General features: G+C 45.4%; 2 protein-coding genes across 2 annotated transcripts in view; both read left to right on the top strand.

Annotated features, from left to right (window-relative positions):
• The first annotated feature begins 908 nt into the window (after window positions 1-908).
• On the top strand, window positions 909-19552 carry WFDC1 (WAP four-disulfide core domain 1). Its single transcript, XM_052797614.1, has 7 exons — window positions 909-1529; window positions 8576-8771; window positions 9357-9440; window positions 12094-12234; window positions 13448-13489; window positions 15811-15885; window positions 16801-19552. The coding sequence occupies exons 1-6, from the start codon at window positions 1383-1385 to the stop codon at window positions 15867-15869; spliced, it is 669 nt and encodes a 222-aa protein (XP_052653574.1). The 5' UTR covers window positions 909-1382; the 3' UTR covers window positions 15870-15885; window positions 16801-19552.
• A 4892-nt stretch (window positions 19553-24444) lies between these two features.
• ATP2C2 (ATPase secretory pathway Ca2+ transporting 2) overlaps window positions 24445-27020 on the top strand; it is a 28136-nt gene continuing 25560 nt past the window's right edge. Inside the window, 2 exon segments of the mRNA XM_052797527.1 lie at window positions 24445-24795; window positions 24797-24853. Coding sequence (XP_052653487.1) covers window positions 24754-24795; window positions 24797-24853 — 99 coding nt within the window. The 5' untranslated portion in view covers window positions 24445-24753.

Below are 27020 nucleotides of genomic sequence, written 5' to 3'. Positions count from 1 at the left end.
TTGGCTGCCTCCTACATGCAGCTATTGACCCTTAGGCATGGATCAAAGTGACTTGCCACAGCTTTCTGATATAAGGAAGAATTGGAAGATTGTTTTTGTATTTGTCCACAAGGTCTAACACTCCTGTGCAGACCCATCTTACAGCAGATACACAATAAATCCAATGCATCCAGCAAGCCTCCACTCTGTTCTGCCTAGGCTATAGAGCAGGGCTGCAGTGAGGGTAAATTGAAGGCAAGCAGGGCTTGGTGCTTGTATCTCAACTAACTTTGTGGTTCCGTTTCTTCCTTCATTCCAGGTGGAGGATGGACAAGCTGCTGGAGGAGAAATTCATGGAGGATTATAAAATAAACAGCCCCCACATTTGGCTCAGGAAGCCCCGAACACCGTTACTGAAGGCTGTGAAAGTATATACATGGATACATATGCATCAGTTGCCCTGTTCTCATACTTTTTCTTTGGCACCTGCCTCTGTCCCCATCCAGGCAGGATGCTGGGATGCTTTCAGCCTGATTTCATAAGTCCATTCTTGTCCTTCAGGCACTTGGGTGCCTGAATGTCCATGTAGGTGTCTAATACCCCAGATGCAGTCTCTCCGTCTCTCCCATTGTCAGGCACAGGCTGACTCACGTCCCCTTCCTCACTTTCCATTTGGTCATGTCATTTCTAAGCTGCCTGCCTTTCCTATTCCCCACCCATGCACATGGATTTATTTTTCCCCAATGGCCATGTCTTCCCCTTCTTTGAAATCGTTTGCAGAAAGCTAACGTCAACTTGGTTTAATTAAAGCCCCTGCATGTTTATCACGTCTTTAAATCATTTTCTTCAAGCAAACTTCATATGAAGTTATCGCTTTGTCAAAACATGATCCAAAACCACAGCTCAGGGCACAGTGGGAAGCACACAAAGGGAGAGCCGAGTAGCTTGGGAAGTTTGGGTGAGCTGTTTGCTAGAAGCTGCCGAGCCCACCCCTCCAAGACCTTTATTTCCCCCTGCGGCAGCTGTCATCTGATCCCACGCTTTGGCTTTGAATAGGGCTGTCTGAGGATGCCAGATGTTGGGAACAAAGGTCTAAAAATAATCTTTCCAAATAATCGTCCCATCTATCATTCAAGGAGAGCGTGTGCTTTGTGTGAACATGTGAGCCGAGAACCTGATCTAACTTTGAGTAAAGAAGTTCAACAGCAGCTCCTGGCTTCTGCTTGTGGGATCCTTTTTTTTTTTCCCCCTTTCCCTTCCCAGAAGCTGCGCAGCGAAAAGCGGCTCTCACCAGCGATCAGCCCTCGCTCTCCCTCCCTCCCCGTCTCCCTCCCTCCTTGCCAAGACTCTGAATCGTCTCGATCCTGAAAGCCAGGCTCCTTATTTGATCTCTCCTGGGGAAAATGGATTCCAGGGTACTATCAGAGATGCATTTCTGTAAAAAGATCTTCACTGCAGCCTTGTGTGTCTTAGTTTTGCTGCCAGATTCGGGCTGTGCAAGGAATCTCTGGAAGCGTGCTCTACATCTGAAAATGACGGAGAAATACGATGTGAGTAAACTGCGGTGGGGTGATTTGGGGGGAGCTGGGTACGGTCACCGTGAAAGGGGAGTTTTCTTTACGTGTGTGTATCATTTTAGAATAAGAAGTATTTGAATCTGCAGGCTGTCTCTTTATAAAAGGGTTGCGTTAAGTTTCCCAGGCTGTACTAAACTTTTGCCACCTAGCTGCTGCAATGGGAAACTTGTAAAGCACACTTGGAACAGTGAGAAGACATTGATTGGTAAGGCAGCCGTCACTGCTTTTCCTAGAAACTTCATAGGGCAGCAAGGAAAGCATGAATGAGGAGAAGGGGAATGCAAAACCTGCATGTCTGGTGATAGATTTAGTGAAAAGAAGACAAAGTGATTTATTGCTTGGAGCAGGGAGGAGGGTTCCCTGCCCTGTTCCCCCACTGCCTTTTGGGGTGACTTTGGGTAAATGTCTCCAGCTCCTAGTGATAACGTGCACTAGAGGGATGGTGGCATTGCCTAGCGTTTTGTAAATCACCGGAGCATAGAGACCTCCAGATCCACAGTGTCAGAGTAACGTGCCGACCACCTTAATGGGTGTAAGGAGCCGATCAGAAAAATCCATTCCCATGGCTGTACCATGCCTGGCATGTTCAGTGGGAGCAGAGCTCCCCTCTGCTGCCCACACCCTGGCAGCTTCTCAGTGGCACTGTCTGTCCCTGCCCGCTTTTGGCAGACTTGCATGGGGTACTGAGTGCATTTCCAAATCTGCAGTGGTACTTACAGCAGTAGTGCTGGAATTGAAACAGAAGCAGCAACAAATTACTGTGAGTGAAGAAAATGATGGTGCTGGGTCTTGTTCTGGTATGTCTGGGCCAAAAGACTGTTAGAAATGGCCATGGAGGAAATGGGAGGGAAAAAAAGGAAAATAATGTGGTAGTTTGACTTTCAGGACCTGCTGTTTAGAAAGGAAAAATATTTGAATTTGAAATTTTTGCTTACTCCATTAAAGTCCCCTCAGAAGCCAGCACTGACCCAGGGCTTCTGCCCCTTGAATCACTTAGATGGAAGCCCCAGCCGGTCGTTTTTCTCATGCTTGGGTTTGATTGCATCTTCCAGCCATTGCATGTGCACAAACAGCTCCTTGGTGTCACATGGGGATTCCTCCACCTGTTTTCTGCAGCCACATATAAAAGCCTTTAATTTAAAAAGGATGCTTTTTTGCCCATGACATCTAGAGTGATGTTTGGAGACAGCTACATTTGGTTTGTGCAATTGCTGACTCAGAAGTGTGACACAGATCTTTCACCTGTGCTGAATGAACTGAAATACGGTGCCCTTGTCTCCTTGAAATTTTGCAGAAAACATTGTGCTAATGTTTGAAAGGCACCTCAGTATTTTACAACATGAAATTTTCTTCATTGTAGCTTCCCTTAGGACAGGGTATCATCTGGGTTGCACTTTAACCGAAAAATGGTGACATGAAGAGCTGTGTTTCCTGCAAAATCACTCACTGGAAAGTGTATTTATTAATATGTTCTTGTGTCATATTTCAATGCAGAGCTCAAATTCAATAGGAGCTGTGAAGTAAATGACCCAGAGAGATAGGATAGGAGTAGAACAGGAATTTACATGTTGATCTTCAGATAATGTGCTCTGTAGAGGCACAGAGCCTGCTCCCCTGGGGATATATCCTCTTCTTTCAATCTGCAGCTCTTCAAAGGACTGTTTTTTCTGGCAGCCATGAATCCAGGTGCTACTGATCTGGCAAGCTCAGCTAGAATTCCTCATATTGACAGAAACATCTTATCTAGGGAAAACAGAAAATGCTTTTCTTTCTCCTTCTTCTCAAAGCCTTGTAAGGAGGAAGGCGTCCGCTCTCCATCCTCTTATCCATCAAAAGTCTGTTTTGGCAGCCCCTCCTGTTCCTCAGGGAGAGGCTTTCTTTTCTACCAAATGCTGTATGTTCCCTACAGTTCAGAAATCAGAGGCTGTGAGTGGAACAGCTGATTTGTGAGTCACTTGGATAGAGGGATAAGAGATGGAGGTGCTTACGACAACACGCAGCCGCACAGGAGATGGGCCATAGACATCCCTGTGGGACCTCCAGAAGGACACGGGCAAGGTCAGTAGAGGGAGGAGGCAGTGAGGGGTAGGGAGTTGACTGAGAGTTGTCATCTGACTCCATAAAATCTGAGTCTACAGTAGGAAGAATGCATCTACCAAACTGCTGGCCGCAGAATGACGAGCAGGTGTTACAATGAGGAGCTGGCTTGAGGTGTAGCCAGGAGTTTTTTATTAAGGTGCCTGAGGAAGGGTGTTGGTTGGCAAGGAGAGGTCAAGTGGGAATTGAGAAGGGAGAAAGAGGAGAGGGAATGCAGTGAGAAGAAAAAAATGGCAGTCACAGTGCAATGGAGGAGCTGGGCTTCCAGCTTTTAGGAAATCCATGTATTCTACAGCCAGAGGGACACTTGTCAAGTTTAGTGATTTGCAGCTGGTGTTCTGCAGCCCCCGCACAGTCTGTGGACTGTTCCCAAAGAGCAGAGGGAGGGAGCTACCTGGGAGTGGGCTTTAATTCATTATCAAGACACCCATATGTCTATTGGGAAAACCTGGGGCAGTCTTGATTTTATTCCAGTTTCAACTGCATCAAGCATTTTAGAAAAAAATCCAGCCTTCTTTTATAGATTTCCAGAAATGAAGAATCCCTTGCAGCTGCTGTAATGTTCTTCCAACAATGTATTTACTCTCCAGCTAGCTGTCATAAATCAACGCTGAGATACCCTCTTGTCGTGGTTTAACCCCAGCCAGCAACTAAGCACCACACAGCTGCTCACTCCTTCCCCCCACCCCAGTGGGATGAGGAGGACAATTGAAAACAAGTAAAACTCGTGGGTTGAGATAAGAACAGTTTAATAATTGAAATTAAAAGAAAATTATTATAATAATAGTAATAATTGTAATGAAAAGGAAGATAACAAAAAGAGAGTGAAATATAACCCAAGAAAGACAAGCGATACACAGTGCCATTGCTCACCAACCACTGACCGATGCTCAGTCAGTCCCCGAGCAGTGATCCGCCAGCTCCCCCAATTCATATACTGGCCATGATGTTACATGGTCTGGAATACCCCTTTGGCCAGTTTGGGTCAGCTGCCCTGGCTGTGTCCCCTCCCAACTCCTTGTGCCCCTCCAGCCCTCTTGCTGGCTGGGCATGAGAAGCTGAAGAATCCTTGACTTGGTATAAACACTACTTGGCAACAACTGAAGACATCAGTCTGTTGTCAACATTCTTCTCATGCCAAATCCAAGACACAACATTATACCAGCTACTAGGTAGAAAATTAACTCTATCCCAGCTGAAACTAGGACACCTCTTCATCTACCAGATGAGCACATCTCCCACAAGATTTCTGTCCCGCATATGCCTCAGAGTAACGTATGAGCGGAGCAGCCCTCAGCCTCTCCTTTGAAACCTGCCCTCACACATACAAGCCTTGCACTGTATTCCCTGCTTTCCAGTCCTGTAATTGCTATTGTGCATCTTCTTTGAGCCCACCCTAATTTTGCAACAATCTTCCAGTACTGCAGACACCTGAACCAAAACTACTAATCCAGAGTCAATAGCAGGAGAATATTATTCCTATTGTTTTGGTCTTGTCCTTCGGTCTGATATTTGCAACTTTGATCACTGATGATCTGTGTTCTTCCAGGTCTTCGATAGAAATATTGGAGGGCTCTAAATTCCTCCTGACTGTGTATTGTTTCAGAGAAAAGGTGGTTTATGGGCAGTGTTTGGAAATACCTGCCGGGGCAGAACTCGCTGACCAGAGGCTGGGAATAAGCCTCATGTGTGATCTCAGGGGTGGCCATGCAGAATATAAATTAACAGAGAATTGTGCTTTGACACAAGCCCAGGGTCCAGTTTCAGGCACAAATGATAGACCAGATCTGGGATTTTTTGGAAGCAGACTGCATCGCACGGTTAGTATTGAAAATATGGCTTGAGACTGAGTGATTACATTCAGGTTTGGTTTTTCCTAGTCATCTTTACTGACCTCCAGGGTTCCTCAGCTGAACTCTGAACTTTTCCCCTTACTTTGTTTCTGGATATCTCTAAGTCAGATACTGTTATTAAAATGATTTAATAAGTCTCCATGGGAAATAGCAATTTGCCTCCTGCATTGAAATATATTCTTAAAGGAAGAAATTTTGACTGTTGTCACAATCTGTAGAAATAATAAATCTGAGCTATGCTCAGAGCTGAACTGTGAATCCTGGGAGAGCTTTTAAAAAGACCTTGTAGTCCATACCTGAAGACATCCTTAACCAGGCTATTTTGGGAATGAGGGAATCCCACATTCCCACTGGGATGGTTTATGTATACATAAACCAGTGGCAATGGTTTTGTTAGATCAAATGCGCAAAAATATTTTTTTGACTATGAAGTTTTGAAAGAAAAGGGTTCAGAGCAATAGGTGAAGAGAGAAAATGGGCAGGGAAATCATGAGGTACAAAGTTACTTGGCTAAAAATGTTGTATTGTTCCCAAACGGAAATCTCATTCATTGAGCCAGCTGTTCATTGCAATTTTGGCTTCTTGGTTTCTGAATCATCTGTGAAGCAACTGCAGTAATTGTTTGGGGTTGGGTATTTTTTTTTTTTCATGTATCCATTATTTGCCAGTATTATTTTGGTCACATTTCAGTCTGCAGCTGACATTTCAAATAATAGAATAGTAAAATGTGACCTTCCAGGATGAATGCTCCCTCCAACAAGGAGACCAGTTAAATGTTTGGAACTGCACAGACTTACTGTTAAATGCTGTCTTATATCCCAAAATTATACTTGGTCCAAACATTTTCTCTATTTAAAATCCAACAACAGCAAAATAAGTTGAACTTGCAATATCTTCAATTCAAAAGCACACTATTTCAAAGCTGGAGTGTTTTCAGCTTTTGAGGAATGGGATGATGTGATAGCTTACACCTTGGTTTACACTTTAACATTGAAAACATCATCAAAATTAGGAAGTATTTTTTTTTCAAACCTACTTTGTGGCTCAAACAGCCTATCAGTTCATGGGAAAACAGCCTCATGGAAGGGGTTTTGAGCAGTTTCTTGTTCACTGAATGGAAACAACTAAGGAAAAAGCAGAAGAAAATTGTTTATTGATATTGGGAACAAGGCAGGCTGATATGGGGAACAGGGCAGGAGGCTGTCATTTGTGGAAATATTAGGAACTCTCTGTCTCTCACACACTGACACACACACACACGTTATTTAACCAGTTACAGATATAACCAGGATATGGATTTTCTTTAACGTAAACCTTGTAACAGAAATTGAAAGTTTTAATCATCCTGACTTTTCTCTATACTTCTACATTGGCTGACACTCAATCCCTGTGCAACCAGGCAGCGGAGAAGCTTTGCTGCTCTCCGTTTCCCCCTAGCTATGGCTCAAAGAACAGAGGCCAGCTTTCGTGTAAAAAACACCACCTTATCAATACGATTCTACACTATGTACAATGTGGAAGTAAAATTTCTCACATCAGTACCACAATGTTCATCATTATTTCTTTTGGTGTCCCTTGGGATTGCCTTCATTCTCTACATTATGAATTATGCCAAGGGAGTGTAGATGATATTCTTTTCACCGTTAGGGATAATTGATTGCAGCTTGGTCACACGTAGTGTGGGCCAGCGGCCAGTCCCCAGGGCAATGGACCTCCTGGGGCCTCTCCTAGGACATTTTTTTGGACAGGGACACGTGTGGACACGCTGTTTCGCAAAGGCACACATGCTCCACAGAAGCCTTTGGGAGATTTCAACAATGAGGATGTAGCAGCGTGTAGATAAAGAGGGATATTAGTCTCACTTCAAATTTCTCCATAGCTTGATGGTGAAATTTCCTAGAGACTCCCTCAGGGACAGTTGCACCATGTTGTTTCTTGGAATAACAACCCCAGTTGTTCGTCACTGATTTCATAACACAACAGTGATCAGGCCAACTATATATAGCTCTTAAACTCAACAGCCTGCTAACAAGTGCACGGCAGCACTCAATTCATACGTCTGGCTAGATGCTGATCTCTTTTAAAAGTACAAATCCAGAATCCATCTTTTGATTTGATTAGAGCTTATTAATGTTTGTTAATAAATCTGAGAACTGATTGCCCTGCGTACTTTATGCTGCTCTGGGGAGCTGAGCTCAAGCCCAGAGATGAGTAGTTTAGCCATAGGTGAGAAAGGAGTGGGCTTGGGTGATTCACCTCTCCGTCAGAGGGAGTTGGCTTCTTGCTAAAATGCCGCCAGCATGAATAATATCTCAATGCTGCCTCTTATAAATGTTTCTGGTAAAATCCTGTGCCTGTTAGTCCACTTTAAATCTCCCTTGTCCTTTCAGTGTGCAGTGAGCAGCCGGGCTCCTTTCCGCTCTAGTCAAACACAGCCTCATTTTCTTTGGGATTAATCTGACATTGCCCAGACAGATCTCACCCAGATCAACTCATGCTTTAGAAATGGTCTCTAACTTAACAACCTAGGACCCCACAGTGGATAAGCTTGAAAGACTCCCCTATAAGTTCTGGTCCAGAAGAAGGTGATGAAGGTAGAAGGAGCCTGTTGAGGAGACAGGTGGTACCTGGGACATTAGTTCCAGGTCCCATTTGGGGATGTAACCTCAAAACAATACAGCGTCATCATTTCCACTGCTTTACTATCAAAGCGTTTTGGTGTGCTCATCATGAGGATGCCTGGAGTCTTTCCCTCTGTTTCTTAGACATGAATAAAAGACTTTAAAGGATTTTTTTTTTACCCCCTCACTGTCATTAGAATAACCTTAATTATAAAATGAGTTCCACACAATAATTTGGTGGTTTGGTGTTTCCAAAGCAGTGTGCTAAGGTGATCATATAGCTCTCTCTTCAGTATGCTGAAGACAGGGCTGGAGGAGCTGACCAGTTAGTTCTCCTTTCTAATGAACACTTGAAAACCACTTTGAAAATCCCTCTTCTGTTTCAACTGATGAGATGTTTGGTATTCACCTTATGCCAAACCTTTGTTTCCTTTCTTTTCTTTGCAAGGATTATGAGTACCCTCTTCATTCTCACAGTTCCCACTACCAGAAGAACGACCGCTGCCCCCCACCGCCCCAGACTTTGCCTGACCGAGCCTGCGAGGTGCCCAGCTGCCGCTCGGATTCAGAGTGTGAAAGGCACAAACGCTGCTGCTACAATGGGTGCATCTACGCCTGCCTGGAGTCCGTACAGCCACCGCCAGGTAGAGTGGACCCAGTGATCAAACTGGTAGAGGAGCATGCAGAAACGATGGTAGTCATCCCCACGTGCGTCGGGTCTCGGGTAGGAGGCATGGTTTAAGTTGTGAGTTGAGGATAAAGCTTCGGTTCCACACTTCTGATTTCTGGGATGATTGCTGAATCGAAAAATTATCTAAGGCCAGCTGGTGTTGCAAAATTTCCGCCAGCACAAATGGTAGAAGTCACTTGAGGCCAGTTCTTGTCCTGGGATTATATATTCAGGAAAAGAAAGAATCCCAATCTGAATTAGTGCTCACAGAAGCGAGGCAGCCATCTCATCCGTGCCATGGGAATGGAGGATGGGAAACAACAGCTGCTTTGGCCTTTATGACACCAGGTTCTTGTGGCCCTGGATAACATGCATGGCTCTTTTGCCACTGGAACAACAAAAGCATAAATATAAGTATCTTGCTGAAAACTCAGCTCCATCCTTCAGGAGCCTGGCAGCCTCATCACTGGCTGTTAGAGGAAATCTGTTACTTTTCCATAACTGTGTGCCCTATGGCTACTCCACCTTGACTCTGGTTTCTTGTTTCTGTCTTTTACAGTTTTAGACTGGTTGGTTCAGCCCAAACCCCGCTGGCTGGGAGGAAATGGGTGGCTTTTGGATGGCCCAGAGGAAGTCTTACAAGGTACAGTACGTTTCACTGTCTTCTCTGCGGTATCGGTAGTTATACAAAGGCACTAAATAATATATTCATCATACACAGGGCCTGCCAGGGATATTGGGATGCTGGGGATGCTGGGGATGCTGGTGTTTGTCTGGAGTTTCCATAGGAATAACACTGTGTCATGCTGGGGGCTAGTTTCTCGTGCAATAAATCAGTTGCTTTTTATGGATATGGCTTATCCAGCAGAGCACTAGGAATGCTCCAGGGAACTGGATTTGTATCCATTCTTGAAATAAGTAGAAATATATCTTTTTTTTTAGAAAAAGGCATTGTCAGCATACACGTGTTTTCTGCCAGCTTCCTGATAGACTGTGGGTGGACTTGGATTAGGACATCTTTTAATCCAGAGTGGCCTCATCGCACAGATGCCTTGGGCTGGGGCTGAGGCTTTTGGGTCTGAAGGCTGCTTTGAACAAGAGCCCTGGCAAACTGCTGCAGAGTTGTGTCAAGCTGACATGGAGCTGAGAGCATCTAAGCTTGGGGACTGCTAATGAGATTGGGCTTCTCAGGTTAATTCCATAGGGAAAGGTCTTTTAATTATTTTTTTCCAATACCTCAAAGTGAAACAAGGAGGGAGTAGGGAGGTGGGAAGAGAAGTTTTCTTCTACGAGACATTCCCAGATGTATGTATGCCTGAGGTACTTAATTTCTTCGTGGAAAGGCTATTCCAGCTTTTGATCAGCTTTAGTCAGACACAGGTAGTGCCAATAAATTACCCCCTTTGGTCTTACACAGATGGTGTGAGACCTGCCAAACCTTGACTCTAATCTATTACAGAAACTCCTAGTTCTTCAAGAGAAAATTCTGCTTCCAGCTCATTGGAGTTGCACTGCTAGAAATAAGATAAAATAGGTTCCTCTTCATCCATCCTTGTCATGCTTATATTATTTGTCCTTATCTTAACACCTTCATCTCAGCTTGGCGGAGTAATTAGTGAAATAAAAACCATCAGTCACGGCATGAGAATTACAGCAGAGGTCCTTGAAATTAAAATCCTGGCAAATGAAAGGGTGGAGTGTCCCTGCATAGTCTGTACATTTAATGGACACAAACACTGCCTGTAAATCCTGCTTTACTTTCTTATTCTGCTCTGCACTTGCTGGATATCCAGGATCAAGGCGGCTAAAGCCTCCGTCTGTAACAGAGGATGGTACTGCCTTACTCCATAGTGAGTCACATCTGAGGTTTAAATACATCAGTAAGTTAATGGGTGTGGAGCAAAGAACAAAGCAGCAAACTGCCAGCTTCCTGGTCACGTTTCCCTGATTCCTCACCCAGCCAAAAACACTGGCTAGAACAGACTTATGGCTGCTTGGAGGGAATAGCCGTGAGGAGGGACCAGCCATCAGTGCGAGCATGGTAGGCAGTGGTGGTCTGTCTTCATCATGCTCCAGCCCTTTCACAGATCCAGTGCAACAGGCTGTGGGGAGGGTGTCATTACAGGTAATTGGGCTGACCTGCACTCCCCATATCGGGCTAGATACATCAGTTTTTGTTTAAGGTGTGAACTGGATCACCTGCTCTGCCAGGCTTCTTTGGAGATGTTAACTCCTTGGTGACCTTGCATGGGAAGTAGTCTGAGATCCTGTCTCGAAGGAGATGCAGAAGAAGGTAGCCGTGTTGTCATATTTTAGTTACCTGTGGGTGTTAATCATAGAATCATAGAACAGTTTGGGTTGGAAGGGACCTTAAAGATGACCTAGTTCCAACCCCCCTGCCATGGGCAGGGACACCTTCCACTAGACCAGGTTGCTCAAAGCCCCATCCAAACTGGCCTTGAACACCTCCAGGGATGGGGCAGCCACAGCCTGTCTGGGCAACCTGTGCCAGTGCCTCACCACCCTCACTGTGAAGAGTTTCTTCCTTACATCTAATCTAAATCTACCCTCTTTCAGTCTAAAGCCATTACCCCTTGTCCTGTCACTACATGCCCTTGTAAAAAGTCCCTCTCCAACTTTCTTGTAGCCCCCCTTTAAGTACTGGAAGGTTGCTCTAAGGTCTCCCCGGAGCCTTCTCTTCTCCAGGCTGAACAACCCCAACTCTCTTTCAGCCTGTTGCCATAGGAGAGGTGCTCCAGCCCTCTGGTCATCTTCGTGGCCCTCCTCTGGACTCGCTCCAACAGGTCCATGTCCTTCTTATGTTGAGGGCCCCAGAGCTGGATGCAGTCCTGCAGGTGGGGTGTCACCAGAGTGGAGTAGAGGGGAAGGATCACCTCCCTCGACCTTCTTTTGATGCAGCCCAGGATACGGTTGGCTTTCTGGACTGCGAGCGCACATTGCCGGCTCACGTCCAGCTTTTCATCCACCAGTACCCCCAAGTCCTTCTCAGGGCTACTCTCAATCCACTCATCGCCCAGCCTGTATTTGTGCTTGGGATTGCCCCGACCCATGTGCAGACCTTGCACATGGCCTTGTTGAACTTCATGAGGTTTGCATGGGTCCACTCCTCAAGCCTGTCAAGGTCCCTCTGGATGGCATCCCTTCCCTCCAGCGTGTCGACCACACAACACAGCTTGGTGTCGTCAGCAAACTTGCTGAGGGTGCACTCAATCCCACTGTCCATGTCGCCGTGGACATTAAAGCCATGATTTATGACCTGGAGGCTTCTTTTGCAGCTGAGGCCTGCAGTACCACTGAGGATGGAGATGAGCCTCTGCATTGCCCCACAGGCTATGAATGCCATATCATCAACCCAGGTAACACGGCTGAAGGAATCCCTAACAGGGGCCAGTGCATCAAGCTCCGTGGAAATCCAGGTCAGTTGGTGGGAAATCTCTCTTCCTTTCTTGTTCTGTCATGCAAACACCAGTAAGGGATGGTGCCCTCTCACTGGCTTTAAAGGAGATCTGGTGGTACATCTGCTCTCATGGGTTTTCTGGGCAGCCCAAGGCCCCCAGGCAGCGTGTGACAGCTGGGCTGGGAGACAGTCCCCGCTCTGCAGCAATCTCAAGTCTCTAATGCCCTTGATGTTGGCTGAGCCATGTGAAATACCCAAAGCAGGGGACATGCTTATTGTTTGTTCTGTATGTCAGTGTCCTCTGGGATTGTGTAAGCAGAGCAGGTAGTAACCTGCATGTGCCATTATTACGCAGCACAAAAAATAGAAATATTTATATATTACTACACACTTAACTAAGCAATATGAGTTTCAAATTCCAGTTTTGACTTCTGACTTTGCTTTCTGCTTCCAAAACATTGTTCTCTTTATTCTGCTGACACAGTGGCCAATAAAGGAACTTATATAAGCCAAGATATTTTCCAGGAAAGCTCATAATATGTCTAGGTATGTGTAACTTAATTGAATAGTAGGATATATATGTCTGCACTGGGCCACAAATCATCTCAGCGTAGGGACATGAGACATCAGTTTTGCCATTTGGTCACTGTAAAAGCCAGGGAAAGCATCAAACCAGATCTCTGAACTGCTTCCATAAAAGACTAAGATTTTTTCCAGGGCTTTTTGATCATCTCTTTTATTCTTTTATAACTTTTTCTTTGATAACATCCATAGTAAGTAATGTAATGTATAGCTGTATGGCTCTTAGACACGAGGTATTTCTAAGAGCTTAAATAATTATGTAAATGGTAAACAGAAAAACCTAGCTGGAACTTGAATTATGTAAACCACTAATAGATGGTCTGAAATTTTACCCAAATTTTCTTTCATTTGAGAAAGTCTGTGATTCCTTGACTCGTAGCTACTGAAAAGAATATAACATGCTAGTGGCCAGCAGTTAACCACTCTCAGGGAAAGTGAGTTGTGTCCACATAGTTCAATAATATTAGCAGTTTTATAAGAGGTTTATAGCAGCCTACACTACTTCAGCTGCAGAGATCTTTTATTTTCCTGTTTGTGAGGTTATTATTTCCATATCTATAATTTCTCTGTGCTGTACACAGAAGGCCAGAGTTTAATACAAAGAATGAAGGCTGACTGGACATGTTCTCATTACGTACCTTCTTTTTCAGATGGACGCAATCTGAGGCATAAGTATTACAAGGAATATTTTGGTAAGCCACTGGCATGAAGTATTTGCTATTATTAAGCTTTATAGTTATTGCATTGCTTACAAGGAATTTGCTGTTTATGAAATGAAGGTTTGTACATAGCAAAAAGAGATTCTTTAGCCTCAGCTCTCTATGCCTTGGTCAAAAGATCTTATTTTAAGATCTGCAGTGCCCTGTGGACTCTTGAGAATCACTATCTCCAGCTGTGACACAATGTGTTAAATGGTGCAGCCTTCTGCCAGGGGTTCCCACCCAAGGAGTGAGAAACACCCAATCCAATAACCTTTTGTTATTTTTATTTTTGGAGCTTTGCTCATGGCCCAGGACTACTTGCAGATGAACACAGAACTCTGTCAAAATCGGGGTCTTTTGCCAAGAGCTTGTATTGTTGTATGTGTTAAGAGATGACTGGAGCCCTCTGAATCAGTCCCTTATTGTTATCTGCAACCACAAGAGGTGTCAGGTCCCTTGCACAAATTGACAGATACGTGTCTCAAAGAAGGCAGAAGGATCTTCCAGCAGATCTCTTTTCTCATGGCTTCAAAGCTCCTGGTTTCTGCTAACTCTTGGATCTAGAGAGGGACAGCCAGATCAGATTGCAACTGATATTCAGATATAACTAGACAACATCTTTGATATGATAAGATTTATGAACAGCCAAGTTTGGCCAGTTTAACTGGTAAAACTGTGAAAGTATTTCCTTTCCTTTTTCCAGCAGGCTATCGCAGCTCTCCCAGAGAACTGCTAAATAATGAGACCAGTAACACTGTAGTGCTTAGAGAATCTTGAGAAAACATTTCATAGAATCATAGAATAATAGAATGGTTTGGGTTGGAAGGGACCTTAAAGATGACCTAGTTCCAACCCCCCCTGCCATGGGCAGGGACACCTTCCACTAGACCAGGTTGCTCAAAGCCCCATCCGACCTGGCCTTGAACACCTCCAGGGATGGGGCAGCCACAGCCTGTCTGGGCAACCTGTGCCAGTGCCTCACCACCCTCACTGTGAAGAACTTCTTCCTTACATCTAATCTAAATCTACCCTCTTTCAGTCTAAAGCCATTACCCCTTGTCCTGTCACTACATGCCCTTGTAAAAAGTCCCTCTCCAGCTTTCTTGTAGCCCCCCTTTAAGTACTGGAAGGTTGCTCTAAGGTCTCCCCGGAGCCTTCTCTGCTCCAGGCTGAACAACCCAACTCTCTTTCAGCCTGTTGCCATAGGAGAGGTGCTCCAGCCCTCTGATCATCTTCGTGGCCCTCCTCTGGACTTGCTCCAACAGGTCCATGTCCTTCTTATGTTGAGGGCCCCAGAGCTGGATGCAGTCCTGCAGGTGGGGTGTCACCAGAGTGGAGTAGAGGGGAAGGATCACCTCCCTTGACCTGCTGGTCACGCTTCTTTTAATGCAGCCCAGGATATGGTTGGCTTTCTGGGCTGCAAACACACATGGCCTTGTTGAACTTCATGAGGTTCACATGGGCCCACCTCTCAAGCCTGTCAAGGTCCCTCTGGATGGCATCCCTTCCCTCCAGTGTGTCGATTGCACGACACAGCTTAATGTCATCAGGAAACTTGCTGAGGGTGCACTCCATCCCACTGTCCGTGTTGCTGACAAAGATGTTAAATGGTGCCGGTCCCAATACCAACCCCTGAGGAATGCCACTTGTCACTGCTGTCCACTTGGACATTGAGCCGTTGACGGCAACTCTTTGAGTGCAACCATCCAGCCAATTCCCTATCCACCAAGTGGTCCATCTGTGAAATCCATGTCTCTCCAATTTAGAGATGAAGATGTCATGCAGGACAGCGTCAAATGCTTTGCACAAGTCCAGGTAGATGTAGTCAGTTGCTCTTCCCTTATCCACCAATGCTGTAACCCCATTGCAGAAGGCTGCCAAATTTGTCAGGCATGATTTGGCCTTAGTGAAACCATGTTGGCTGTCACCAATCACCTCCTTATTTTCCATGTGCCTTAGCATAGTTTCCAGTAGGACCTGCTCCATGATCTTGCCAGGCACAGAGGTGAGACTGACTGGCCTGTAGTTCCCTGGGTCTTCTTTTTTTTCCTTTTCAAAAATGGGGGTTATGTTTCCCCTTTTCCAGTCAGTGGGAATTTCTCCAGACTGCCACAACTTCTTAAATATGATGGGTAGTGGCTTAGCCACTTCATCCGCCAGCTCCCTCAGGACCCACGGATGCATCTCATCAGGTTTCACAGACTTGTACACCTTCGGGTTCCTTAGATAGATACTCTCGAACTGATCTTCTCCTACACTAAGTTAGCCACAGACTAACTTAAAATCTAACTTCGCTGATATTTGTTTTACAGGGAGCAATTCCAACAATGTGGTCGGCTATGTGAAAAACCAGCAGAAGCATTTAGGCTAATCAAAGGTGTGCCTGGGTAAGTATCCTGTGAATAAAGGGAAAGCTGGGTGAAAATAGTTGGTGCTTAGTATGCAATTATTTAAAGAAAGGGTCATTTGAGGGTGAAATTACCTCTCATCAAAAAGCCAGTGTAAGGACAGCACCTTAAAACTATGTGCAGGTACATACCTCAGGCTCCATGAAACACCTATCTGGACAAACAGATGGTGCTGTAAAAGCATCTCAAGAACCTGTGGCATTGGAGATTGAGCTCTGCAAACTGTCCATGGAGAAGTTAATGTCTTTCCCACTTTTTATTCTAATTTCACAAGATGCACCTGATTTCTTTGAAGAACCTTTGCCTTGTGGGTGTTTAGAGGATGGAGTGACCTTCAGGACGAAAAATAAATGCTGCAAAACCGTGTGCCTTAAGACTTTAAACTTTCAGTTTAGGGGCTTCTTCTAATGCACGTATAACTGCTCTTGCAAGACAAATTAAAAAGTTCTTTATTCTGGACTGACTGCAATAAGAGTCACCCTTGCAAATACTTAGGCACATGAGTGATTTTTGTGGGATAACTTTATGTGTGTGCACAGTTGCATTGAATAATGTGACCCAGTCATGTGAGCAAACGTGCATATATCTGGCCAGAGCAAAGCCAACTGAAAAATCTCCAATCATTTAATCAGGCTTTGAATTAGGCAAGAATGAAAATATTTATTATACCAAAGGTTCTGTGCCAAGATGGTTTTGTCAACACTTTCAGCTTCACTTTAAAACTAACTTGAGCTTAACTGGCAGTTATGAAAACAAAGCAGTTCAGTATGTCTTTTATATACCTACGTCAGGCTGACTGTTAAGATTACACAGCTACATAAGGACAAGATCTGTGCAAACATCCCAGGAAGGATAAATATTTTAATTCCTCTTTTTTGTTTGATTTTCACCCAGCTGGACCACTCTGTTAAGCAGCTGTCAAGGAACGCTTTACCCAACAGTTTTCTGTTTTGGAAGAACTCTGGTCCCAAATCTCCATGAGCACGTCTCCAGCATTACCCTGATCCCTGCCCATCAGTGATAAAAAGGCATTGCTATTCAAGGAACAGGATGAGTCTAGATTTTAAGTCTATCGGAAGGGCGAGAAATGCGATCCCCTGAAAGAAACCACACCATTTATGAGCTGCCCTTTTACCATGAAATGCAAATACCCCCAAGCGGATCCCTATAAGCCACAGCACCATTATCAGGCTGCTGGAACAGAGCCTGCCCTTTATGTGCATGTTATGTGACCGATTCAGATTTCATGACCACAAAAATAACTCAGTATTCTAAAAATGAAGTGATGTCAGAATTGTACCTAAATATCATATCGAAGTTGCATTAAAATAGGCAAGGCTGTAAGACTAAAGGGGCTCTCTGGATCAAATCCAATGCCCGCCTGTCTCGAACAGCTACATTAAATAAGCCTTTTCATAAGCTTAAAGTTCAAAGAAACCTGCAGGTTTCTTCTTTTCCTATTTATACCTAGGGTTCACCAGGTTTGACACCCAGTCTACAAGCCTAAACCTGAAGTCTTAAGAATTTGAGGAACTCTGAGCTAGGAGCAGAACAGGTTTTATAAATTTATAAATTTTTTTTTTTTTTTAAGTTACTTTCCTTTAGCTTCTCAGTCTGGTGAGCTGCAGATTGAAAGCTAATGATAGAACAGATTTCTTTCTACAATATCTAAGCAGACACACATGTGTGCCCGTTTTTTTAAGTTGTTGTTTTTAGGAGCACAGTTAACACTCACAAAATGTACATCTGCATTTTTGTACCTACAAAACCTCAGCAAGAGGGCTGGATTATTTGTTGCACATATTAGAAAAGCAAAAACAGGATAAATTTGTGTGATTAAAAGGATTGTCTGGCAGATGGCCAACTGCTCTTTAGAAGTCCTGTACCTTTATGTTGACTTCCATAAACCCTTAAGGCCAAGTTATTTGTATTTGGGTCTTACAGCTTCTTTTAGCTGTTTAGCATTATAAAATGGAAAACACATTTTCTATGAATGTTTTCCTTTTCTGTGGCAGTCCTAAAGGGACAGTTGCATTTCATTTTGACAAATCTGCCAGAATTGCTAGGCAAAAGAAGCCACGTTTTCTGCCTTGTTTAGTACATGTCCCCATCTGCATGCATAAAATTAGCATTTTAATATGCAGAGTAGTAGCGATGTATATAAATACCCAATTCACAAATACAAGTGCCTGCTTCCACCCACAAACTATGGGGGTTTTTTTTCCACTCACCAAATGGTTTAAACCAAAGCTAAGACACCTAAAAAACACTTGATACTTTGCATATGACATTTGCAGCTGGAGAGATGAAAGATGCCAAACTGCTCTTCTGTTTCCTGTCATAAACAGGCACACGCCTCGATGCTTTACGGAGCAAAGGAACAGATGAAGGGCTCCACATTTTCCTAAATATCTTCATTTGTTGAGCTCCATTCACTTCTTTGTGCCTTTGTGCCAAGTTCTAGGTATTAAATGCAACACCATATTCCGACAGATCTATTTCTAGAATTTTATCATATACAACTTCATAAAATGATACCTTAACTCCTCCTGAGAGACAGGAGTCCATCCATGTTTTATAGTTCCAATCTCAGTTTAGGCTGGAAACTTGCCGCTTTGCCACTGACATTACTTGACAACTTAAAGCAGTGCAGCTCATAATGAAAGTCTTAATGCAGCCTTGCTCCTAGGTGCTGCTTAGTGAAGTGAGTTGACTTTTTTCAGCATTCCTTTTTGCAGAAAAATCAAATTCTAATTAAATGAGCAAAGCCCTTCAGTGGTTACTGCTAAGCCCCAAAGAGTAAATGCCAAATTGTTCTATTTTAAAATAAAAAATTCAGCACCTAAAAACCTGTGAGGATCCAGTTGAAAAACTTGTGTTGAACATTAACAAATTTGCAAGATTAAAACTTCAGATCTCAACCTAATCTTGCAAAGCATCCAAAAATATGCTTGATTTGAGTGGACACATTCAATTCAGTGGCTGCTTTTTTGTAGCTACAAAAGCACATACCTGACCACCTTGCTGGATGGGATGGTAAAGATATTTTCTACTTGCAAAAGGAATTTTTAAAAAAGAGAATTGACAAATTAATGATTTGTTGATGAATTTCTGTTTACTGGGTGTTATCAAAGACATCACCCTTCCTCATGGTGCTATAATGCTTGGGGTTTTTTTCAAGTTAATTCTTTTCAAGTTATTAAATGACAAATTCAGAAACAAAAGCCCCAGAAGAGACTTGTCCAAATGCTGTTTTCAACACTGACATCCGTCACGTTGAAACAAAAGCACAGACCAAATGAGTTGTCCTCAGCTTGTCTTCTCTCCAAAGACAAATGGCTTAACAACAGTCTTGTGAAGCACAGTAGGAAATCACTAATGTAGGTTGGTTTTAATGTTTCTATGTACACTTTAAAGCATGTTTGGTGCTATAATAAACTTTACGTGTATCACCATGTGCTAGCAATGCTCATGGCCTTCCAGATCCTTGAGCGCTGCCGGTGGAGCTGCTCTGCCTTGCAGCAGCCGAGGATCTGTGGCAACCCCAGGCAGACCCTTCCCAGTCCCTGCCCCTGGTGCTTAGGCATGTACAGGTTCTGCCACTTCGGTGCTCAATAAAAAGTGACCAGTATATTTTTCAACTCTGCCTAGTTTCAGTTGTGTGTTCTTGATGTACGCTCGGCTTCAAATTACAACAAAAAGGACAAATCTTTTAAATTTTAATTGCTGGGAGAGCTCAGAAAACGTAGGCATAGGGAGACAAAAGTCATTTTGTCCACTGGAAGGGAGGTGGCAGACCCCCAAACCACATCTGCCACCAGTGTCCCCTTTCAGAGGGGCCGCCTTTGTGGGTCAGACACTCACTCCGTTCTTGGCACCTTCATTTCTATTGCCCAAAAAGGAGCTGATGGGCAGTACTGTGAAGAGGATAGTGATGGTGACCCAAGCAGAAGGTGACCCTTTTATGTGAGCAGGCATTTTCCTTGTTGATTCAGAGCTGCTGCTCGCTGCCGGACGGGTTTCAGCTGCCAGCTCAGGTGGCTTGCGCTGCACAAGCAGCTGCTCAGACAGCTTTGCAGAAGGCCAAGTCTTGCTCGAAGGGTGGAAAAGTAAACCAGGTGAGATGCCAGTGTTGGGCCGGTGCCTACTGCAGGATACCGGAGCTGAAAGAGGAGCCTTGTGCCGAGAGGTTGGGCTGCTGAGCGCTGCGTCTCCAGGAGCAGGCAAGACTTCACCGTCCCACCAGCTCCACCCACACTGGTCTTGCTCTACCTGCAGGAGTCCTTCTGCATTGCTTCCCTTCTGCCATGAAACCGTAACAGAAGAGTCCCAGAGGGAGAAACTGCCTGTAATTTAGCCAAGGAGGGAATAGCAGTGGGTTTCATTGCTTTGGAAAGGTTTTCTGTGGGTTTTGAGAAGACGCCAGGTAGCACGAGGTATCAAGGTAGCTCTTCAGTCTGGCAGTGAAGTTATCCTTGGGATCACTTGAACTTCTCACGGCAACGGCCATATGGCCTGTTTGGATGGGGAGATTACGGAATGCGTGTACATAACTCATGCCTCCTGTTGTGAAGTGCGAGCTGGACTAAGTACCTTGGCTTCCAAGAGAAGGATCTATTCGGTGAACACCAGAAAATTTTGGTTTCAACTTGTCTCCATGTTAATGTAAGCAAATACAGTTTCTGTTGATGTAGCTGGCTGACAGTCTTTGTGGAAAAAACATTGTGTGACCTAAGGCGTCATCTGCAGATGGCACTGAAGTGCTATGGGTGCATCCGTGAACCCAAGAGCTGGAATCAACAGAAGGACAAACATTATAATAGATCTTCAAGAAGTCAGGGGTCTGCATTGAAACCACAGCATGCATCTCTAGGTCAGCAGTCTGCAGAAGTTGTAAATATGAGAATAATAAAAAAAACCTGCTGTAATTTTGACATGCCTAGTTCAGAGCTCCATTAAGCTTTGTGGTGCAGAAGCTTTTTGGTTACCTTCAGGAAGCCGTTCCATAGTTTCATGAGCACTGAAGAAGCCTGTGAGGTTGAGACAATCCATAGAAGAGTCTTTGGAGACTGACAGTTCCTCTTTGCCTGCTACATAGCAGGGATTTTTTTCATACGGGGGTTGTTTACTTCTCCCACCTCACACTGTCTATGCAGGCTAGATTCTTCTCTGGAGGTCGTGTCAGGTGAGCATCGATTGTCTGTCTGTGGCAAGAGGATTTACAGCATCATTTAGTGTCCTTTAAAGATAATAAAAGAGACACCTTTTGCTGGTGAGTCTACAGAGGTAAGTCCTATTTCTTCCCATTATTTTCTCCTTCTTGTTACCTCTCTATGTAAACAAAGCAGCAAATACCACAGGAGAAGCTGTGCAAAGCAAAAAAGACCTTTTGACAGTTTCCAAGATGGAATGCGGATGGTGGGGCTCATTCCACCCCACCTGAGCCGCCCCACCAGACGAGTCTCCCAGTTTAAGCAGTGGAGGTTGTGCAAACCAACCAAGAGATTTAATTAAATTCCCCATTCCTTTCTGGTGACGCACCTAGGGACAGACCTAAGGATTTTACGTAGCCTTTATCAGCAGCATTGACAAGATGGAAAGGAACCGTGGCCAAAGCTTTGTTCTTTGCTTTTATAACCAGGAGCAGCAGATGTTCTGCCCAGGGACCTGGGAAAAACCCAACCTGAAAGCAGAGTATTTGGATTTTTGGGTAGCAGCAAACTCAGTAAATTCTACCCATGCACCAGAGTCTTTTTTCCTCAAGGTGGCACAAGAGGAACAGAAGTGTGACAAGCCCTGGTTATGGTGAGGGAAGCAGGTGAAGGAGCTGTGAGTTTTGAACTGAAAGCAGCACCCTGCCCTCACAGCGGCAACCTTTTGGGTTTGCATAATCTCACTTTACAGCTGCTTTGCTGTATACGTCTCCGTAACAGATATTTTCTATTTTTAAAAAAACCAACAACGGTTTCCCAAATAACCTACTTAGAATTGGAGTCTGACCCTGAGCTTTATTATCCAATTAAATAGGAAATACTATAAAGGTACTGTAATTGGGCTGTGTGTTGTTTTTATGGTGTGAAGATTATGTCTTATACAAGAATGAAGAAACGCAACTTGTATTAGTGTTGTTTTCTTTACTTTATAGTCTCGATTCAGTTTATTCCCAGCATTTTCTGAGCCATGAAATAGCAAAATACATGAGTATTCCATTAAATTTCCTAACAGGCAGAAATCAAAAGCAGCAAGAAAATGAAACTTCAGTCCATTCAGCAACTTTGCAGGATGCACGGCAAATAGTCAGCAACAACTGCGTTTTCTTTCCGCATTTATTCAGTTTCCTTGGTGCTAAAATGTAGTTTCACGTTACAGGACTGAATGAACATAAAAATGACAGACAGGGCCGTGGTCCTGAGCCCAAACAATACTGTTTCTCGTGAGCTGCAGGTCTGCTGGATAATAAGCCACAACACACCAATTATTATGGTGCATTATTACGCTCATCAACTCATATTTCTCCTTTTCTGTGTCCTGTTTGTCTCGGTATTTTTGCCATACCCCTCAGTGGATCCTTCTCCCTCCCTCACCGAGGCTCCCTCCCTCCACGCCAACCCGGGATGGGGCATCTTGGCCCGTGTCCACATGGCATAGATTCTGGATTTTATTCTTCTCCGGATTGTGTACACAGCACTGAGCTACATGTGTTTCCACAAGCAGCAGCTTTTTGCCAAGAGAAGGAAGTTAAATAAGGAAACCGTCAGCGAGAGCCTGTTGCTCAATTAGCCGTATCGTCAGCAGCGCTTGGCTAATGAGAGCCGCGCCTGGCTAACAAAAGCCGCGCTTGGCTAACGAGAGCCGTGCTCGGGACCGCACATTCCACACCGCAGAGGCCTGAAGGACGCCCGGGCTGCCCAGGGTCAGCAGCATCCCTTGCCGTATGCCAGCTTTGGGGATGATGGGTGAGATTTGGGGATGAGAAAAGCAAGAACAAAACCAAGGAAATTTTTTTCCTACCTGCGTAGAGAGGGGGAAGATGGTTTTTGCCACTTTTCTACCAGAGACACAAGGAATGATTCAGTGTGATCCCAAGGCTATGACTACTACAAACACTCAGGTGAACAGAAGAATGTATTTCCTTGCCAGGCAGTGCCTGCTTTGCCTTATCAGGACCACGGCAGAGCCAGCTGGCTGTGCTCCAGATCCTTACAAAAGCTACAGAAGGAGGGGACCAGTTCAAAAGCATACGTGAGCTCAGAGATGTTCTGCCACCTAATTCCCATACATTTCGATAAGGTCTAAATCTCTGTATACCTCTGGGAGCCTGGGTTGCCTCTGAGCCCTGGCTAAGCACCTTACCTAAACCCTGGGCCGGGCCTGGATGTGAGCTGCCTGAAAATCGGTGCCCAGCATTATCCCTGGATACTTTCCCATGGGAAGGAGGACTGTTGCGGCAACGCAGGAACTTCCTTCATCTGCCTGACGCATCCAGTTCAGGTCGTTAAGAAAGCATTTCTCAATCGGGAGCCGAGGGAGTTAGGAAGGCCCAGTCGTGTTTTACGAGAGCCCGGCTATTTGCAGGGTGTTTCCCAATGGCTTTGTTTTCTCCTCAGTTTGAAAAGAAGCCCTCCCTCCACACCGCTTCGGTGGGACACGGTGTGTTTTCTGTAGCTGCTAGCTACATCGTGCTGGTGGGGTGTCCCACGGGGCTCATCAGCTTTTGCTAGAGCTGGTGGGACCTGGGAGATGCAAAGAGGCAACACTGAAACGCTCCATGGGAAAACACCGGTTTGATGGATGTCAGCCAGGGTTTGGGTACCGTGGGCTGTCACGCAGGTGAGAGTCTGGGGTCTTGGCCCCATCGTGGTCCAGGTGTCACCACGTCCACTGCTCCAGCGCTGTGAAGCTGGCACCTGGATGTCCTAGGAGAAAACTATTCTCCTGCAGAAAATTGCACATATGTTTTTCTCTGACAGGGAATGACTTTTATTCCCTCAGTGCAGTTTTTACTGTCAAAGAAGGATCTTAATCTCATGGTTTACACCTTAGAGACAATTTAAGCCTAAGTGAATCCTGTGGTCATGATGCCTGGGGGAGGATGTAGGTGTCCTGGTGCAAACCAGAGCACGATGCTCCCTGACAGGCGGCTATAAATCTTCAGCAAGGATGTAGCTGGTTAACTTTAGCCACATGTTGAGATCCACCAGGAAAGCGCTCCCCTCTAGCAAATGAAAGACTGCAGTTTTTTAATAAATGAGCATCACAAATTCACACATCATGCATTTATGCCCTCTCCCTGATGTAAATACTTATAAATACTGGCATTATGCTGACTGAAGTGTTTCTCAAGGAGGATTTCTCCAGCCTGGAAGTTTACAAACAGGCTCAGCAGTGTGTGTAACCTGTCTTGCCTCCGCACACAGCGGCCTCAGCAAAACAACTTCCCTATCTGCCTGCCCGAGATGCGGCGCCCGCCGACGCTCCTCCCGCAGCGATTTTTCAGAGGGCGGAGGAAAACATCGAGCCGCAAGACCTCAACCTGCTCTTCGAGTGCCGGCCACGCACGCACGTAGGGCCACCTCACTCCTCTATCAGCTGCGGTCCTAAACACAGACAGGCTTCCCCTGCCAGGGTTTTATGGGCGAAACACCCTGCGTGGCTGCTGGACGGGTGCGCAGCCTCCCTCCGGCACCTGCGGCCGAAGGCGTGACTTGGCGGCAGGGAAAGGTTGCCTCTCCCTGCCTGTAACCATAGCCCCGCGCTTGCAGGGGAATTGGAGCCGGCGGTGCCGGCGGCAGCGGGTGACACCGTCCCGGTGGCCCCCGGGGAGCTCCCCACCGCTGCGCAGCGAAGATGGGAGAAGGAGGTTTCGCCAAACTCTTCCAGAAAAGGTCGTTTTTTCCGCTTCGCGCAGAAATATCAGCCCCTTGGAAGCGGCGAGCCGGAAGAGGAGGTGAGGATTGCCTGTGCCTCTTGCCTGGACCTGCTGAAATAGTTTGTGTAATTGGGGTTAATTTTGTCTACTTTGCCTGCTTTGTCCCACCGGTAACTTGATATCGCAGCCTCTGTGCTCTCCTTTCTCTGCACCCGAGTTGTTCTGTGTACAATAGGGGATGAGATTAATGATGTTTACCAGGCAGCCAGCTGAGATGGGGATACTTGTTTCTACGCGATGCTCCCAGGACGTATAGCTCAGGCCAAAGTCCTGGCCGGGAACATTGTTTTCTGCACTTGAGGAGGTTCAAGATTAACGAAACACGTAGGAGACCGACTGCCGTGGGGCCATGGGCGCTGTGGGAGGCTTTCTGGAGCGCTTGCATGAAATGCAAACGCTGTGTCAGCAGAAGGGTAGATGAAGAGCGAGGCTAACCCTGTCCCCAGCGGTACCCCTGCCACCGGTGCCGATCGCTGGTGGATGGGCTGTGACCCCTCGGGCTGTCCTCTGTGCTGTTGCTGCAGTCATTACTGGTACCATTAGTGGTTGAGAAGAGCTTTAGCTCAGACCTGCAGAGTCCACTTTGAAATAATGCTTTCTTTTCTTGAAAAATGCTGGTGTATGAACATTGGTTTCCCCCTTTCTGCTTTCACTACCTCTCCTTGGTGCAGGTGGACCAAAGAGTGGGGGTTTAGGTGACACATTTGCTGTTCTTGTTTTTTTGCCACAAAACCTTCAGGTCTGGGATTATCTTATTATCACGTTTGCTCAGCACAGGGATTTCCATTGCTCAAGCCCCATTTTCTTCTCCCACATGACAGATAGGTTGGGCACCCTCCCACATAAACCCGATTTGTCTAATTCCTTCAGCATGTGGGGTGAGCCCTTAGTCCCGTCCCAACAAGCACCATCCACACACTTTGAGATATTCATGTTCTTTTCTGTGACTAAGTTCTTTTCTCAGGTGTCATTTCAGCTAATCCTCTGCTCTCTTCTGAGTCTCGTCTTTCCAGTATGGGGGTTGGTTAGTGCTACAGGGAGAAGAAAATAAGACATTGAACTCTTACCCTATGCACCCCGCAGCACGTTGTGCGATGCTGCTCTACACTATTCGAGCATAGCTCAAAATCCCAGGAAAGGAAGATCTTCATGAGGTTACAGAAAGTATCTGTAATCTTGCCTTGATGGCAAGCTGAGATTTCTGATCAAACATAGGCAGGAGACCACCAGCAATTAGTCTGACTAGTTCTTTGGCAGCACCATTTCTGCTGCGCCAAAATAAATAATGATACATATTTACTTCCAAATATAAACCCTTCTTGAATTTTAGCTCTAGTCCGTGCGGTGTGATACATTTATAACAGGACAGGAGACGACCAGCATTTTGGCCCAGGCGTAGGAAATAGGCAGCAATGCGAAATGACAACAGGAATTTGAAAAATCAAGAACGTAGTCTCGGGTTATGATTTAGGCTGGTAAATGACTCACATTTCCTCTAAGGCTGGTATTTTGCTTCTTTACTTGAAAATAGTTGCAAAGTACTTTCAATCTTATAGACCTTAAGTATTTTGGTCAAAGGGTTGTCCTGGGCCTCAAAGATATGAGTCCAGGTGATCTGATGGGACTCAAGCCTGGATAAATACGCAAATTGTGGGTTGTGAAGGAAAAGCCCCAGCGCTGGTAACTGCGAGGTGATGGCCAGCTCACAGGCTCTGGCGATGGTGTTATCCAGAGATGGCAGAACAGTTAACTTCCACATCAAAGCACAAGCACAGCCTGTGTCTAGACTCTGCTGTCTATGGTTAAAACCCCTTTTTTCTCCAGTGGCCCGTTCAGAATCACAGGGAATTTTTGTGGTGCTGACTTACAGTTTGTGAGAACCCTGTGTTTCCCGCAGAAATCTGAAGACCATCCAAAGATTTTACTTCTGAGCATCCAAGCGTGTGTGCGTATGTGTGTGTGCACACGTGTATGTGCGCGCATGCACAAGCAAAAGTACCTGTGTGTGTCCATGTGTTTGAAAGGGAGAGAAAAACCCGTGCACTGCATGGGTCGCATCGCCTTTTCCCTTTGACATGTACCAGGGTCACCCCCGTAGCACCCAGTGAACCCAGTGGATACAGCCAAGGGCAGATTTTCCGAGGGGCTGCAGACCTCCGCTCCCAGGAGTTTTTAACCTGATGGG

This window comes from Harpia harpyja, chromosome 9, assembly GCF_026419915.1.
Source record: "Harpia harpyja isolate bHarHar1 chromosome 9, bHarHar1 primary haplotype, whole genome shotgun sequence".
NCBI classification, from domain to species: domain Eukaryota; kingdom Metazoa; phylum Chordata; class Aves; order Accipitriformes; family Accipitridae; genus Harpia; species Harpia harpyja.
The sequence above is the reverse complement of the archived record's forward strand: the minus strand, read 5'-3'. Positions and strand labels throughout refer to the sequence as shown.